Source organism: Pipistrellus kuhlii, unplaced genomic scaffold, assembly GCF_014108245.1.
Source record: "Pipistrellus kuhlii isolate mPipKuh1 unplaced genomic scaffold, mPipKuh1.p scaffold_m20_p_6, whole genome shotgun sequence".
Lineage (NCBI taxonomy): Eukaryota > Metazoa > Chordata > Mammalia > Chiroptera > Vespertilionidae > Pipistrellus > Pipistrellus kuhlii.
Genome location: NW_023425562.1, coordinates 80,521,215 through 80,538,388, shown reverse-complemented (window position 1 = coordinate 80,538,388; position 17,174 = coordinate 80,521,215). Strand labels below are relative to the sequence as shown.

Genomic DNA, 17,174 nt, shown 5'->3' with positions numbered 1-17,174 from the left:
TGTGTTTTTGAGGAAACATGAAAACAAATACCTTAAAAGTTTAATGATTTCAATAAATACCTCCTGGTTGACCATCAGCAAGTAAGTGGTAGTCTTTATGCTCCTGGTGGGCAACAGCAGCAAACTCACTCCTGGTTCCTGGCAGCCCAAGGACTTGTGCACACGTTCCCAATTTGCCAGTTACAAAAACGACCCCTTTGGCAATGTGGCAAAGCCAGTCTTGGAAAAGAGCACTTCCGAAAGCTCATGGCTTAGACTCATAATTTTGTGGCTGTGTTCAACTTTAGCTTAAAGAATGTCGGCACCGAGGCTACACTAAAAGCTGTAAATCTACTCCCACTCCAGCGAAAGGGGCTCCTGAGCTAACCAGGCTGGACTCCCTCACTGCCATCTTTCCGACCTCTCTATCTCCCGTCCATATACACCATACAGCCGCAGGGCTCATTCATAAAAGGGAAAATGAGATACAAAAGATGAACTTGAAAATTCAGGTTTTTCTAGTGCCTTTTTCTCTCACAAAAAGATAAAATAAAATAATAACTTTTCAGGCTAAGACAGAGCCGGAGAGTTAATGGATCTGAATTCATTTGTGCTCCAAGTACCAAAGAATTTACACCAAGTGCAGTCTCCTCCAGGAGGAAATTTTATTGTCATTGCTCTTGAGAAGCAGGCAAACACATTGCTTACATGGTGACAATGATTTCCACACTCAGCAAGTTAGTTTACACACCAGCCCCAGACAGTAAAGTGTAAGAAGCATTTGGGATTACAGGGTAAAAACACAATAAACTCCAAAGTCAAACATCAACTAGAATTCCATTTGGTACTTACCAATCAGGAATTTTAAATTATACGAAATAAAAAAGCAACACACCAAAACTATCACTAGGGAATGAGTAGAGCACTTCCCATGCAGGGAACTGGGGTTCTAACTTGGCCACACACACACAGCACCCACTCGGGCCTTGCCTAAAAAGGCCCGTCCCTCAGTCTCCAGGACAGCTGCCCAGCAGAAAAGCACTGGGATGTTAAAGATGGGGAAGGAAGGAAAAGGAAAATGCATTGCAACTCTGCTGGCCCATGCTAGTAAGGGCTGTTGCTAGACATTCCACTTGGTAGAAAGTCATTCACAGCCCAGAATTCCCACCTTTCCCAAGCTTTGAGATCCTGGCATTTCCCAAAGGGCATCAGAAGTCACAAATCAAAACCCACGACGATGCTGAACAGGAATGATCACTGCAGAGCTCACGGGTGCTCTCCAGGCAAGGGAGGAGATGGACAAAGGGAGCTTAGAAGGCAGTCTTTAAAATGTTTTATTACAAAGAACAGTACTGTGTTGATAAAACGTTGCCCAGTGTCTCTAGAACACTCTGTTGAACTGAGCACTGCAGACCAGGGGCCCACAGGACTCTACCTCGGTAATGGCCTCGATCCCTGTAGGGTCAGAGGACTCCTGTAACAGGCAGTGGAATGGACAGACCAGCAGTCACGTGGCCCGAGGGCCCAAATGCTAAACCATGACATTGTTTTCCCCAGGGGTTGAAATCCACATCCATGATTGACAACCCACCAAAAGCCAGGCCCCAGATTCGTCCACATCAGGCAGAGCACAGAGGAAACGACTCCGGACCACAGACGTCTCCGTCACTACTTCTTGTTCCTGGGCTTCAGTTCTTCGGCTGCATTCCGCAGGAAAATGTAATTTTTCTTTTGAGGATTATAAAATTCATGGCCCTGATGGGAAAAACACACACAACAATCTTATTATGAGAAAGCAAAAGTTAGCACTCTGTGGGCACTCTTCACGCCGTACCCAGCACTACGTGTATGAGGCACAGTCTCCGGAGAACAAATGGAGAGAAAAACTAACAGGAACCTCCGTCCTCGGAGAGGAGGCTGGGGACTTGGTGGGATTTGCCTTCCATGTCCCACTTGGAGGAACCACTCTGTCTGTACATGTTTGTCTTGTAGGTGCCACCCCTTTAATAAGCCTAGATGGCCAGCCGATTTGGCTCAGTGATTGAGTGTCGACCTTGATTCTCCGGAGGTCACGGTTCGATTCCCAGTCAGGGCACATGCCTGGATTGTAGGCTTGATCCCCAGAGTGGGATGTGCAGAAGGCAGCCTATCTATGATGCTCCCTCATCATTGATGTTTCTATCTCCCCCTTCCTCTCGGAAATCAATTAAAAAACAAAGCCAAGATGACCACCCTGAGAGAGCAAGGCCCTGGGAGGGCGGCGGACGATTAGCTCTGACATGCAGTTTCATGGAAGAGATCTTCTCATCCATGACTTCACTGGACAAGAGCTTGGCCCAGGGCGAGCTGCCCCAGACCGAGAGGGAAGGGAAATGGAGTGCTTGGTGTGCCTGCTGTGCGTGGAGAGATGCGGCGGGCCGGGAACGCTCACCTTGGACCAGTCGTAGCTGGAAGCATAGGCAAATATGTTTCCGTTGTGATTGAAGCAGCAAGCCGATATGGGCTGATCTAACTGTTCCGAAGTTTTCAGTTTTGTTCTAGCATCTTTGTCCCAGAAGCTGAATCTACCATCAGATCCCACGGTGGCAAGGGTGCCATGAACAGGATGGAATGCAATTCCATTGACCTGCAGGGGTTGACACGCAGTTAGAGGCAGACGGAGGAGGAGAAACCTGCTTTCACCAGCTCGTGCTTCCTGCTTGCAGCTGCTGCGCCTGGTCACAGGAAAAACTAGCCATGCTCCCTCAGCCACCGCCAGCCCAGGACTGGATCGTGGCTCTTGTTAGCAACACAAGTCAACAGAAGGCAACAAATGTGCAACTAGTGACACTGAGGCACAGCCTCAGGAACCACTCTTCGTCCTCAGCAAACAGCAATTTCTCAGGATAAGCCAAGTGAATAAACTGTCGACCAGCACCATGAAGGGGGATGCTCTCCCTCATCAGCCCTGAGCTTGCACTGAGAAGCAGTCAGAGGACGAAGACAGTCAACATGTTCACAAAAACAGAAAACAGCCCCACGGAGGCAGCCGCTTCCCTCGAGCCGTGAGCCCCACATCGTCTCTAGTCCTACAATGACTCAGCCACCCACCTCTGTGTCTGGTTTCTAGGCGCATTCCGTTCTCAAGGTTAAGTTTCTAAAAACATACCGCATAGATGTCCTGAGGAGCTGAAGTATTGGTTCCGTTAGATCGGTGACATTTAAAGGTAAAGTTATCTTTGGCACTGAAAAACAAAGGTCCCAGTTAAGTTTCCCTTTTTTAGAAAAAGTCTCGGTTGAAAATGCACCGCCAACCAAGCCCACTCACGGGTTTGGGGGGTTGATGTAGTGGATGGCTACTCTGCCCTCGATGCTTCCCAGCGCGAACCCTGTCGGCTTGTTCTGCTTGTCTTTAAAGATGGCCACACATCGGTGCTGTAGTTTGAAAAAACAAGATAAGCACATCCTCACAGTTAAAATAAAACATTTCATACGAACTGAAAGGCAAATTACTACTACCCCATTTTCCATTTTAGGAGAACCAGGAAGGTATTACTCAAATACAAGATATTTCTATTCCTCTAGTCAGCACTATTTTCTGACTTCCTTGCTTTCCTCTGTCGCCCCTGAGACCTGGCTGCCACTCCAGCAGTGCCCACGACCCTCAGGACCCCACAGCACCCTACTCTGGTGCTGGCCTCTCGTGAGGAGGGAGAAAGACACATCAGTGTGAATCTTAGCCCAGCAATGACTGGTGGGCACCCTTCACTGTGACCCAGTGTTCTGTGCCTCTGCCCCTCACTGAAAAAGGGAAGCAGTGCCTACCTGGCCATCACTGGGGACCAAGGGTCAAGTGGGACAGGGCTGAGTCAGCGCTTTCTAAACCACAAATGGGCAATGCCGAAGCAAGTCACTGACCTGATCCAACCCTGCATCTGGGGGCCTAAAGGAGCATCTGCTGGATTCCACCCAAGATTCCACAGTAAGAGCCGAGAGCCCAGCCTTCTGGGCAGAGGAGCAAGGCTGGGCACCTCTGGGTCCTCCCTTCCTCCTCCTACTCATGGCAACCTGGCCTACCCCAGACCACCACCCACCATGCCCAAGCTGGACATTTTAGCTTCTGCGGAGGTCAGGAGATGCGGCCGGGGCAGCACGAGATGATGGGAAAAAGCAGTTTGTTATTGTGATAATGCAGAGCACACAAACGTCCTACAAAAATGGAAAGTAGCCGGAACAGGTTTGGCTCAGTGGATAGAGTTGGCCTGCGGACTGAAAGGTCCCGGGTTCGATTCTGGTCAAGGGCATGTACCTTGGTTGCGGGCACATCCCCAGTAGGGGGTGTGCAGGAGGCAGCTGATCGATGTTTCTAGCTCTCTATCCCTTTCCCTTCCTCTCTGTAAAAAAAATCAATAAAATATATATTAAAAAAAAAAAAAAAAGGAAAATAAATGCTGGTTCCCTTGGTGTCATTTGCTCTTTAACCCGTTGTATGCCATAAGCATCTGTAGACGGAAGCGGTGGACCTTCCCCACATGCCATGTGTGTCTTAAAAAAAATGTTTTCCCTAACTAGCAGCCCTGACCAACTTTAAAATCATTTTTCGTGAGAATTTTTAGCTGAAAATATTCAAGAACACCCAAATTGTGAATAATATATTTACTTTTATAATGTTCATTGCAAATAGATTTTTAAAAATTCAAACTATCATGGCGTGTGGGGATGGTTTTCGTTTTGGACGCGTTGCAGTTAACTAATTAAAAACAAATGAACAAAATAGCAAGTTCATTACTTCTGTAAGAAAAGTTAACAAAACAAGACAAAAGTCTGCAAGTACTTGGAGGACAAGAGGAACCACAGCTGGTCAAGCTGTACCCCCGTCAGCCCACCAGCTCGGCACAGGATCTACTGCCCGCACACAGACAGCAACCACACAACTGGGGTACGATTTACAAGAACACATCCATATGGTGACCTGGGGAAGACGGGTGGCATTCCTCAACAAGTGAATGAGCAGGCACCTGGAAGTGAAGCCAGACTAGACTAGGTTTTATCAAGGAGCTTGAATTTACCCAAAGGGCAACGAGGTCAGTTAGGGGGTTGAAGCCAAGGCATGGCAGGGTCATATGTGCTGAGATAGGAGTCCGCACACTCAGGTATGGAGGATGGACTGAAGGACCTAAACACTTCTTGTTACTCAACTGGTTAGGGAGAGGGGTCCAGGTGGTGGGGTCAAAATGAGGTTTGTTTCCTGGGACAAGTGAGAATTGAGCATGTTGCACTAAGCACTATGCAGGGGAGAGACTGAAGGTACAGAAGGGAGCTGGCTGATGAGTGGCAGGAGGTTCCTGAGAAGGCCGAGGGCACGGGTCCTTCCCTGAAACGGGCCCTGGGAGAACAATGCCTCCATCTGACAGCTGGGGATGGGCTAAGGAAGCTCCAAACCATCAGCTTGTTTTCTGAGAAGCTGATCTGAACTCTGAGACAAAGGGGAAAAGAGAGAGAATCTAGGGGACCCAAGAAAGTGAAGATCTAAGAGACTGTGGCAAGTGGAAGACAGAGCAGGAGACAAAAACCTATGACACCTGGGCAAGACGAAGGCACTGTGGAAGGCCGAAGCTATGAACTTACAATAGAACCAGTCCACTGGGAAGTGCAGTTTTATTCAGTAGCACCCAGCTATCAGGAGGAAGTTTAGGAGACAGGTAAGCTGGGCTCATCCAGCGATGAAGAGTTTTCACTCACTAGACATTTGTGTCCTTAAATTGACTCCCTTTGAAAGGGAGTTTAAAACCATACTTGGGCACAGGATGGGTCTAAACCCTGGCTTCTTGATCTGACTTCCAACTCACCTGATGTTTCAGGGGAGATTCTATCCTCCTGAATTCAGAAGGCTGGTTCTCCAACTGATAGACTATCAGTCCCCTCTCCGCAGTTGCCACCACGGCCATAGGATATATCTAGGGAATGGCGGAGAGCAGAGACATGACTAAATAGAGAACTGTGCTTTTAAAAAAAGCCCACCGCCCCCCAATCCAGGAGCGTGCTGTCTTTATACCAAAATATTATATCAAATGTTTTTACAGTTATAAAAATAAGTCTGAATTTTTTCTAAGTTTAAAACCTAATGATATCAACATGTTTTAAGAAAAAATCACATTTAGATAAAATCATTTATTTTTAAAAGACTATTTTCTTTAAAACTATCTTATATAATAAAAGGCTAACATGCAAATTGGGAGTTTGACCAGAGGGGGTGGAGCTGGCTGGCCAACTGCCCACATCCCCTCCCCCAAGCCAGCCTGGCCCCAATCAGCCCTGAAGGCCCACCAGTGCACAAATTATGCACCAGACCTCTAATAAAATATATGAATACTTAGAAAATAAACTTAGGAGTAGAAAAGAAATAAAAATCACCTATAGCTCTTCAAATAATAATAGTTGTTAATGTTATGATAGTTTTATTAATACAACCAGTCTTCATTCTGAGCATTATACATGTATGCATGCGAATGTATGTTTCGATATAATCCGTACCATTAACTGAAAGTATGGATTCTAAGAATACTAGTGACTATCTAATATTCTCTCAAATAATCCTACCCTAGGGTTCATTTAATCATGTCTGCCTTGCTTGCCCTTTAGATCACTTCCCATGTTTCACAGTATTATAACAACAGAGACCATGTGCAGCCTTCTTGTTCTCATGACAAATTTCTGTAAGTGGAATTGCTGGGCAGTTGGTAGACAGCTTGGAGACTGATGACTAAATGGATGGAGAAAGGTCTTCATTTTCTCACCCACAGAGACAGTCCCCACAAATCTAATACTGCCCATATTCCTACAGCCACATGATAAAGGTCATATCCTGATGGCACATAGCTCTCTGCATATACGTATTCAAATGACAAGTGACCAAAAACCTGACACCCACTATTTAGTAATTCTGGAACAAATGCAGCACAAGAATCTGATTTAAGATAACTGAGGCAATCTGGACTATATTCCCTTCCAATTGCAAGATGTCATAAAGTCAGAAAAGCTTTTATCTTTTAAAAGGAAATAGGTATAAAGTTAGAAACTTTACCATGTCGGCACAATAACACCTCTCAGGGAGCTGCAAAACCATCATGGGATTTGATGATCGTGTATCCCAAAACTAAAAGAAAAAAGCCAGAAAGCGACCATTCAGAGCTGAAGCCCAAACAATGTAAGAACAATGAACGCATGTTGACCTGGTCCGGCCACAGGGCCCCTCAGCGGAGTGTACCTTCAAAGTCTTATCCCAGCTCCCGGTCATCACACAGCTGTAGTTCGGGGCTTTGATCCAATGAATGGTTTTCACAGGAGCATCATGCTTTCAACAAGACAAAACCAAAATAGATGAAGGTAAATGTAACTAATGCTAACAGCTTTAGTTCTGAAAGTCCAAAGAGAAGGAATTATTTAAATACTGAGGACATATCAAACAAAACTAAAGGGTATTTTAGCCCTTCACCATGACCAAAACGTTCAAATAATCTAAGAGCCCATGTCTCCCTTCCATTCTCATAACTTAACTGGACTTTACCCACAATTAACTAGCATGTGACAGTGAGAAGGAGTCCCTCCTGGGAAATCATCAGAAATAACTAGTAGGGGACTCCACCAAGGTTTTACTTACTCATTGAGGTGACACACTAAGAGATCAGGAGCTGCCTCTTGACAGAGCATTGTGGCCTGAGTGCGGGACACCTCCTGACACCATCTCAGTGTCCTCATAGATTCCAGTCCCCCGCTCTTGGTTCTCTCATCTTCGCCGCTTCCACCTTTCTTAGCAGACTTCACACAAGAGCCTGCCTTGTCCCTGAGTGAACTATAAGCTCTGGAGCGTGTGAAAGCATCCCTCACTGTTGTACCTCCCTGCTAACAGTGCCTGACATACATCAGGTATTAGGTAAATATTGGCCCAATGAACGAGTGAGCACATGTAGCTGGTAAAAGACAAGCCACCACGGGTACTAAGTGTCAAGCGAGTGAATGTTGAGGGTCACCTGTTACATGCGTCCATTACAGATTTAACTAACTCCTCATGATGCTCTCATCTGCATAGACACGGAAGACCTTTCACAGAGCCGTCTGTGGAGCACTAGTAAGAATGGTCACAAACGGTTCTGTTGTGCTAATGAGGGGGTTTCTGTCTACTTAAGTCTAAGTGAGTTGGTATAATCAAACCGCATCGTTTCTATAAGAGAATCCTAGAAATTAAATTATAGAACTTGAAGGGGCAAGTTCTCCTTACCTGTGCAATCTGTATCGCTTGATTACTGTTAAGGTCCCACATTTTGGCAGTTTTATCACATGAAGCCGTAAAAACCTTGCTCCCATCCTACAATAAAATGGAGAGAATCTGTTGTGCTAATAAAAAAAACAATATCTATATGTATATTTAGATGAGGCTGAATGTAGTCAGGCAGGTTTTGTTCTGCAGTTTTTACTTTCCAATTAAATGGGGCCGCTATACTATAAATGACAATGTCATAAACAAAACACATTTTCAGCTCCATTTTTATTGATTTTTTTATAAGACATGCTATGTAAACAGAATTAACAAATTCAAAGGGCACGGTGAGGACTCGGCCTCTCCCACGTGACACCAGCTCTCTTTTCAGAGGCAGCCAGGGCCCTGACACGTCCTCCAGGAATAGACAGCATATCTGGTATCTATGTCAGTTAACCAGGAGCCACTTACACTTTTTTTCTTATTTTAATCAATTTTAAGCCTTCACAAAAGTTGCAAGAATGAAACAATGTACACCCATAAACCCTCCACTTAGATCCACCAATTACAAACATTTGCCATATTTCCTTTTTCTCTTTATACACACACATGTCTATACTCATTACTTTAAAAAAAATTTTTACATATATATATATATATATTTTTAGAGAGAGAGGAAGGGAGAGGGATAGAGAGTTAGAAACATCGGTGAGAGAAAAACATTGGTCAGCTGCCTCCTGCACACCTCCTACTGGGGATATACCCGCAACCAAGGTACATGCCCTTGACCGGAATCAAACCTGAGACCCTTCAGTCCACAGGCTGATGCTCTATCCACTTAGCCAGGCCAGTTAGGGTTATACTCATTACTTTTGTTCAGCTCCATATCTAATAGCATTCCAAAGGACATGCAATAAAAGGACACTGATATTCAATAATCAGTGGTCCTATGTCAATTACAGAATATCCTAAAAATAGCAGTTCTTGTAAATGGTTTTTAAAATATTCACATACAGAACTCAAAGTAGGCCATTCAAATATGAAGAAGCACAAGATAATTTTTACTGCCTGGCTAGCGTGGTTAAGTGATTGAGTGTCGACCTATATAACATGCTGGGTTACAGGCTTGATCCCCAGTGTGGGGCGTACAGAAGGCAGCTGATCAATGATTCTCACTTATCATTGATGTTTCTATCTCTCTCTCTCCTGCTCCCTTCCTCTCTGAAAAGATATGTATACATATACATATACATATGCATATACATAAATCTGTTTATGTACACACACACACACACACACACACACACACACACACACACTAGCATGCACTGGTGAGGTCCCTAAGCCTGGCCTACAGATATCCCCTGAGGTCCCAGATTGCAAGAGGGCAAAGGCCAGGCCAAGGGACCCCACCAGTGCACAATCTGGGCTGGGGAAAGACCACAGGAAGGCTCCAAGGAGTGTCTGGCCATGTCATCGAGCCCTGATCAGGTCCGACCAGCCAGCCAGGGAACGGTGGGAGGGCTCCAGGGTGTGTCTGGCCCATTTCACACAGTCCCCATTGGCTGAACCCCAGCAGCAAGCTAATCTACTGGTCGGAGTGCCACTGACCTCTGATGGTCAGAGTGCATCATAGCTACAGGTAGAATGGTCGTTTAGGCTTTTATATATATTTAGATATATCCTATCTAATAAAAGCCTAAGATGCTAAGTGTCCGGTCATCCAATCAACCAATCAAAGCATAATGTGCTAATGATATGCTAAGGCAGCCCCCAGGCAGGAGAGGGAGCAGAAGGCCTGGGCTGTCAGCTCTCCCCACCATCTCCACTCCTCCTTTATCCAGGGGGCAGGCCCTCCACAGCTGTAGCTGCCTCTGTGCCTTGCCACCTATCCTTCACCTTCATTAAATACTCCTCAATCAATAGCAACAATAAACAACTACAAAAACCTTGAACATGCTTTTTATGTAGCTGACAGTCAGGATCTGGGAGGGAAAAGGGAATCCCAAAAAACCAAATGTCTTCAAATGTCTAAGAACAGAAAATAATTTATTTTCTAGATAGTAAATTTCTAAATTTTAATATATTTTATTGATTTTTTACAGAGAGGAAGAGAGAGGGATAGAGAGGTAGAAACATCGATGAGAGAGAATCATCGATTAGCTGCCTCTTGCACAACCCCTACTGGGGATGTGCCCGCAACCAAGGCACATGCCCTTGACTGGAATTGAACCTGGGACCTTTCAGTCCGCAGGCCAATGCTTTATCCACGGAGTGAAACCCGTTTTGGCAGTAAATTTCTAAATTTTAAAACAGCATAAGCTCATGGAATATTTAGAAGTAGGAAAGGCCTCAAGAAAAATCCTCTGTTCAAGGTAACCTGTCATTAAAATAATGGATTTTTTATGTAACAAAGCTTTCAGAGATTAAAGCCGACAACAATAACATCAGGAACATCAATAAATTACTATATTTACACTCAGATATCTAGAATTCCTTCAATGTGTACTCATACCTATTATTTGTGTTTGGGGTTATATAAAAACAGAAATATACCAACATTCTGAATACACTGTACTTTATGTAGAAGAAACATGAAAAACTGAATGACACTTACATCACTCCAGCAGACGTCGAGGACAGGCCCCGTGTGCATCTGCTGGGCTTTAGGAATAGTCTGTCCACTGTCTTGAACTTCCCAGCAGCGAACCTATGTAAAAAGACAAGTTAATGCAAATATAGCAATATATGATAAAATATATGCCTTTAAAAACTAGTAACTAATGGAGTACAATTAAAACATATATGGACTTCTAACAATCTACTTATTAAAATCTTAGAATAGCCGAGACCGGTTTGGCTCAGTGGATAGAGCGTCGGCTTGGGGACCGAGGGGTCCCAGGTTCGATTCCGGTCAAGGGCATGTACCTTGGTTGCGGCCATATCCCCAGTGGGGAGTGTGCAAGAGGCAGCTGATCAATGACTCTCTCTCATTGATGTCTCTAACTCTCTATCTCTCTCCCTTCCTCTCTGTACAAAATCAATAAAATATTTAAAATAAATAAATAAATAAATAAAATCTTAGAATAAAGTAATTTTAAAGTATACACAAGTAGTTATTTTCCTATTCCTATTTCTAAGCCATTTAAATCTACAAATTTGTTTGCTTCCATGTAAAACTGCAGATAGTTTTCTCAATATAGCTATGAGCCACATCTGTCTTTTTAGGTAGAATCAAAACCAAAGTGGAAACTTACCTTTCTTCTCTGAATTCTTTGATTTTTTATATAATTTTTCCCCAGTTACAAAAGTAATGCATTTTACTTAGAGATTCTGTAAATATGACATGAAAACCAAAATCACCCTCAACCCACCAACCAGACAGCTAGTTGGCAGCTGTGTGGTCTCAGTCTTTCTAAGCACAGATTTTCTTTGAAAAACGAGACTGCACAGTATCTTCATTTTTGTAATTGCAGTTCCCCTCAACGGGAATTGCATAAAATATATGCCTTTAAAAACTAGTAACTAATGGAGTACAATTAAAACATATATGGACTTCTAACAATCTACTTATTAAAATCTTAGAATAGCCGAGACCGGTTTGGCTCAGTGGATAGAGCGTCAATTTCCTCAACGGGAATTGCAATTACAAAATAAACATTCTTACATTTTTTTTGGCAGAGAATCAACTGAAGTCTTTCTAGAAACTCCATGTAAAAATCAAACCTGCTCAACCTTGACAACCTCCCCGCTGGCCTATTCTCTCCTCTCCTCCTCCCCTCCCTGCCTCCTGCTTCCCTGTTGCAGAATCCTTTTCAAAAACTTTAAAAATGGTATCCCATCATTCCAACATATCATAAATTACCATTACTATTAGATAGCATAATTCTGAAGTTTTACTGCGTGAAGACCCTCAAGGATCTATGCTTAGATCCTCCTCAGGCCCTGGGAGACAGGATTAATCGCTGAGAGACAGGATTAAGAACCGTACGAACACACAACTACCAGCACACCATGTAAGGTTTCAGCTTAGTGTTGTCAGCACCAAGTGTAATTCTTTTAGCTTTCTTATTTTTATTAATTTGATAGAAAAACAAGTTTATCGTGTAAATGCGTGTTTACTTATTTTAGGTGTGGTTGAAGTTTAACGGATCACTTGAACCTCTTTGTGAAGTACCTCTTCACACCCATTGCTTATTTTTCTACCAGAGTTTTATTTCTTTTTATATACTATGTTTTTGTCTCTTTTTTGAACACAACAGTTAAGTATAAGGTCTATGCAGAATCTGTGCTGTATCTCAAGTTGAAAAGTTTGCCATATGCCTGAAGAACATGCTCAGGAAGCATAGGTACACTGTCACAGACAACATGAATTCCCAACGATTGGGAATACACTTCCAGAGGAGGAATTTCTAAGCTACCCGTATAATCGTGCTTAACAAACCTCAGTGTACCAAGAAGTGATGTCTGCCCATTCAGAAGGGTTTACACCAGTGGTTCCTAATGTGGGGCACATGCCCACAGGGAGACAATTCAAGAATGAGTAATTGACAGTGAATTTTTTGCATTTCTTATAGTTCTAGGGGCCTCGTATATAGTATGTATCTATAATAATAAAAGGGTAATGTGCTAATTAACCGGATGTTCTTCTGGATGAAGCTGGGGCTACGAGGGAAGCCTGGGTCCCAGGTGCCTGCCGGCGGCAGAGGGAAGCCCGGGTCCCGGGTGCCAGAGGGAAGCCGGTGCCAGCAGCCAGGGGAAGGAAGGCCTACCCTTGCACGAATTTTGTGCATCAGTCCTCTAGTAAATATATATTGTGATGTATTTATGCATTTCAGTTCCCTATTATGTTTTGAAACTTTATTTGCTATTTTTTAAAATATCACTTCATATTATTATTTAACAATTTCTTAGTGATTTCTTCCTCACTATTTCAACTGTCCTTTTGTTCATTTTTCTTTTTCATGGAAGCCATGTTCTTTGGAAGCTTGTTTAGACCAAGTTAATAGCCTTTTAGGCTTCCTCCACGGGAATAGGAGTCATTCTTTTAATAATAAGAATTATATATCACGTGGCGGGGGGGGGGGGGGCATCAGGTTTTAGAGATGCTTAGGTGGGGCCTGGCCAAAAAGGTTGGGAACCACTGGTTGATGCCCTCTAACTCAGCAGTCACCAACCTTTCGGACTTCACGGACCACCAGTGGTCTGAGGGCCACCGGTTGGCGACCACTGTGCTGATTTATCTATAATTTATTTATTTAAATATACTAAAACATTTCTACAGAAAATGGTAAAGACAGGAGAGTTCCATATATCCCACACCGTTTCCTTCTTTCATTTGTCTCAGCTTCATCCACTTAGGAGAGGACAGAGCCAAAAGGAAAGCTAATTCCACCCATTCAAATTACAGAACACACACATAAGAAGCACTTACATCATTAGCCCACGATCCGGCAATAAGAAAGTTCCCTGGCAAGGTTGGTGGGCTAAAAGACAGACAACCAATGCTATCATCAGGAGAGGATGTCACTTCAATATCCTGGCGGGGGAAAGAAAGGTCAATGTTAAAATGTATGTATCATCCCAGTTTCATTCAAAAGTGCTTTTTTTTTTTTTTTTTTTTTTCACTGAACACCTCACGGTGAAATTCCCTTGTGCTCAAGAACTGAATCAGACCTAGACCTGTCTTACTTTGCTCAAAAAGGGTGATGAGAAAGAAGCCAGTGAAGGCACCAGCACAACCACATTTCCAGATGAGGGACCACCATCTTGCCCTTAAGTGCTGATCACAGCTATTGCCTGCCCTCCCTCCCCGCAGAGATTCTGATTCAACAGTGTAGGCCTGGCCTCAGGTGATTCTGGTGATTGGGGCAATGAGGGGGACACCAGTACAGGGACATATGGTCCCTGTGCTCCAATGTTTGAGAGAGCAACCCGACAAATGTTCAGAGCTTTCACCCCAAAGGAGGCTCCCACACTATCAGTTTCTCCTGCTGTCACTGCTGTGGGAGACCCCGGCCTGCACTCTTCAGGCAAACTCAGGATGTCCAATGTGGTACCTTCATAGGGTTGTGGTTATCTGTAGTTGTGCTGCCAAACATGCTGGTCCCACTAGTTCCAAAACCAGAGGTTGTTCCAAACAGACTCATTTTGGCTCTAAAAAGATAATGGAAAATGTTAAGGACAAGTCCTTTTTTAAGTTATAAATACCACCGAGAGGCAAAACAAAACTAATTAAGGCATAGAAGGGAAACAAAGAGTACATGGCTTGATGCTAGGCCTATCTCTATTGAAGAGATCTAAATATGTGAGAGAGTGCTTTTTAAAAATAAACTTTCTATTTTAGAAGTTTTAGATTTATAGAAATTGTAAAGATAGGAAAGTTCCTATGCACCCACAGCCAGTTCCTACACTTGTCACCATGGATAAACCAAATCTGACACATCTCTGCAGTGCTTCTCAGGCCTCAGCTAGAACTCAACTCGCTCAGGCTGTACAGCCACACTGTGCTAAGCACTAGGATACAACAGCAAATCAGCAGAGGGTCCCCCTCTTCCAGGTTCCCACTGAGTGAGAATCTACTTTCTGCTTACTAATCTCTGCTCACTAGTTTAGGTCAAGATCTCCACGTAAAGTTACTTAGAAAAGCAACCAGTCTTGGCTGCGATTTCTTTGTAAGAGTTTTTCAAAGTAATCCATTTGGTCTACATGAGCACCAGCCTCACATATGGGTGGATATTTGCCAGCAAGAATCTCCCATTATGAGTTGTTTTAGTAAACTCACCAGGGTTTAGACCCTGCTCTCACCAGGCCTTACTTTCCTGCTTTATAAATACAAAATACTTTTTCCAGGAGTACCTTGAGGATCAAATTGGGTTATACATGTAGAAAGGGCAGTAAGTACCTTGCACTTAATGGGTACAATAAACAACTTTCCTTTGCCAGGAAAAAGTCTGTGCACTGTAACTCCCTGATGACTCACGTATGCTGATAGCAAAATTTCAAACCAAGAAGCCTACCATGTCAGGCACCTCTCCCAAAGGAGTCAGGGAGCTGAGTGGCATACTTGCCAACAAGGGTAACACCTCTAAAAAAAGACAACACAGACTGGGAAACTACTAGGAATTTTGGAAAGACACTGGAGTTTCCTGAGCTTAATGAAAAATAAGCAGGTGCAGACATGCTAGGTCAAAGCAGCAACTCTGAGCACATTAATCTCTCAGAAAGCAACTCTGTGAGAGGTGGTGGTGCGTGCCAACTACCGCTGTCTTAAATGTGAGCAATGTACTTAGAACACCAGTTAATTGTATGTGAACAAACAAAGCAATGGCCAGGCTTCTGCTATGGAGTCCAGGAACTAGCTAAATCACTTTGGCCATGTTATTTAGCCTTGATTTTCTCATCTATAAAAAGTCACTGACATCCATCTCACAGGGTTATGAAAACCAAGTGAGCACACACAGTGCCTGATACTTTACTCCATTCCTTCCCCCTCTTCAACCACCGAGACAGGAGAGAACATTTCTGCCATTAGGAAAGAGCACAGGTCATTCAAGTCTTCATCGCCATTGTGGACCGCGGAATAGGCAGGGCCCTGGGAGCCCTCAGTTCAGAAGGCTCCTGTCCGCCTTTCACCTACCCCATCTCCCCCGCTGCCCTCCTCCTGCTCTCTGCCCAGCGCTCTCTGCCCCTGCACAAGGGGTGCTCACGGGCCTTGGGGCTTTCGCTCTAGCTGTGGTGGGGTCACCCTCCCTCCCCCCAACCTCCAGCTGTCTGTCAAAGGGTGCCTCCGGACAACTTTTTGAGGGGACCTAATGTTCTAAAACTGCATCGAGGTGATGTTTGCACAACTATATTAAACTCCCCAAACGCATCAACATGTACACCATGGTACTCACAATAAAGCTCTCAAACGAATATTTTCTAAAAAAGGTCACCTCCTCAGAGGCTTCTCTGCCCCGCTAATTTAACACACCCAACCTTCGATCACCGCCTCCCCTGCTCCCCTACCCCGGTTTCCTTCATAACACCTCTCACGATCTGGAATGTCTTTGCCATCAACCTCTTTCCCAGGAGAAGGCAGCTGCAAAAGCGCAGAGCTGCCTGGGCTCCCCGCGCACACCTGGCGCTCCCTCAGCACCTGGCCTGCCGGGCGGTGCCTGACAGACCCCTGCCCGGGGGGCAGAGAGAATGTATGTGTGTGTGTGTGTGTGTGTGTGTGTGTGTGTGTGTGTGTGTATGCGAGAGAGAGAGAGAGAGAGAGAGAGAGAGAGAGAGAGAGAGAGAGAGAGAGAGTGTGTGTATGTGTGAGAGAGAGAGAGAGAGAGAGAGAGAGACAGACAGACAGACAGACAGACACCTGGCGGAGGAAGACAGGAAAAAGAGACTTCGTTTCAGAGAGTGATAAGCGCAATGGGGCAATAAGGCAGGCTGACAAGGGGGGGCCAAAAGGTGATGGCTGTATCAGAACCGTCAGGCAAGGTCTCTGAGGAGGTGACATGCGTTTGACGAGAAGCCTGAATTGTGCATGGAAGGGCGGAGGCGACAGACGCTGCCTTCAACTCTGGCCCTTCTCCGTGCCTCAGTTTCCCCACAAGAGAAACGAGGGACTGAGACCGGAGGCCCCTTCCGGCTACGACGTCACTCCCAGGGACCCCCTAGGGGAGCTTTTCAACAGGCGGGCTGGACGAGGGCGCACCTGGCCGGGGAGGGAGCCCGGCTCGGCGGCGCCATGGCGGCGGTAAGGAGGAGGAGCGGCACGGAGACTACCTGAGTCGCACTACGGCGAGACGCCGGCTGCAGGGATCGGAGGGACTCGGGAGCTTGTGACCCCGCTCCGGCACGAAGGGGGCAAAGGCGAGGTGGCGCGACCACGGATCCTGCAAACCCGGGATCTCCTCACGAGCCCGGGCCGGGATCTCCTCACGCCGGCGGAGGAAACTGTCCCTATTACTGTGGA

At 45.0% G+C, this 17,174-nt stretch overlaps 1 protein-coding gene across 8 annotated transcripts; it reads right to left on the bottom strand.

Moving 5' to 3' along the window:
• Positions 1–1,295: 1,295 nt before the first annotated feature.
• On the bottom strand, positions 1,296–17,173 carry RAE1 (ribonucleic acid export 1). 8 transcript variants are annotated; one of them, XM_045574336.1, is made up of 12 exons: positions 16,985–17,170; positions 14,275–14,371; positions 13,650–13,754; positions 10,833–10,925; positions 8,237–8,323; positions 7,226–7,312; positions 7,043–7,114; positions 5,808–5,915; positions 3,287–3,393; positions 3,128–3,203; positions 2,411–2,605; positions 1,296–1,734 (listed from the first exon to the last, which is right to left on the bottom strand). In XM_045574336.1, the coding sequence occupies exons 2-12, from the start codon at positions 14,362–14,364 to the stop codon at positions 1,648–1,650; spliced, it is 1,107 nt and encodes a 368-aa protein (XP_045430292.1). In that variant the 5' UTR covers positions 14,365–14,371; positions 16,985–17,170; the 3' UTR covers positions 1,296–1,647. The 8 variants fall into 8 exon arrangements, with proteins under 8 accessions (XP_045430292.1, XP_036274515.1, XP_036274514.1 ...); XM_036418622.2 differs by having other exon boundaries at positions 14,275–14,375; positions 16,987–17,170; XM_036418621.2 differs by lacking the exon at positions 16,985–17,170 and adding an exon at positions 16,256–16,386.
• Between the last annotated feature and the right edge of the window lies 1 nt (position 17,174).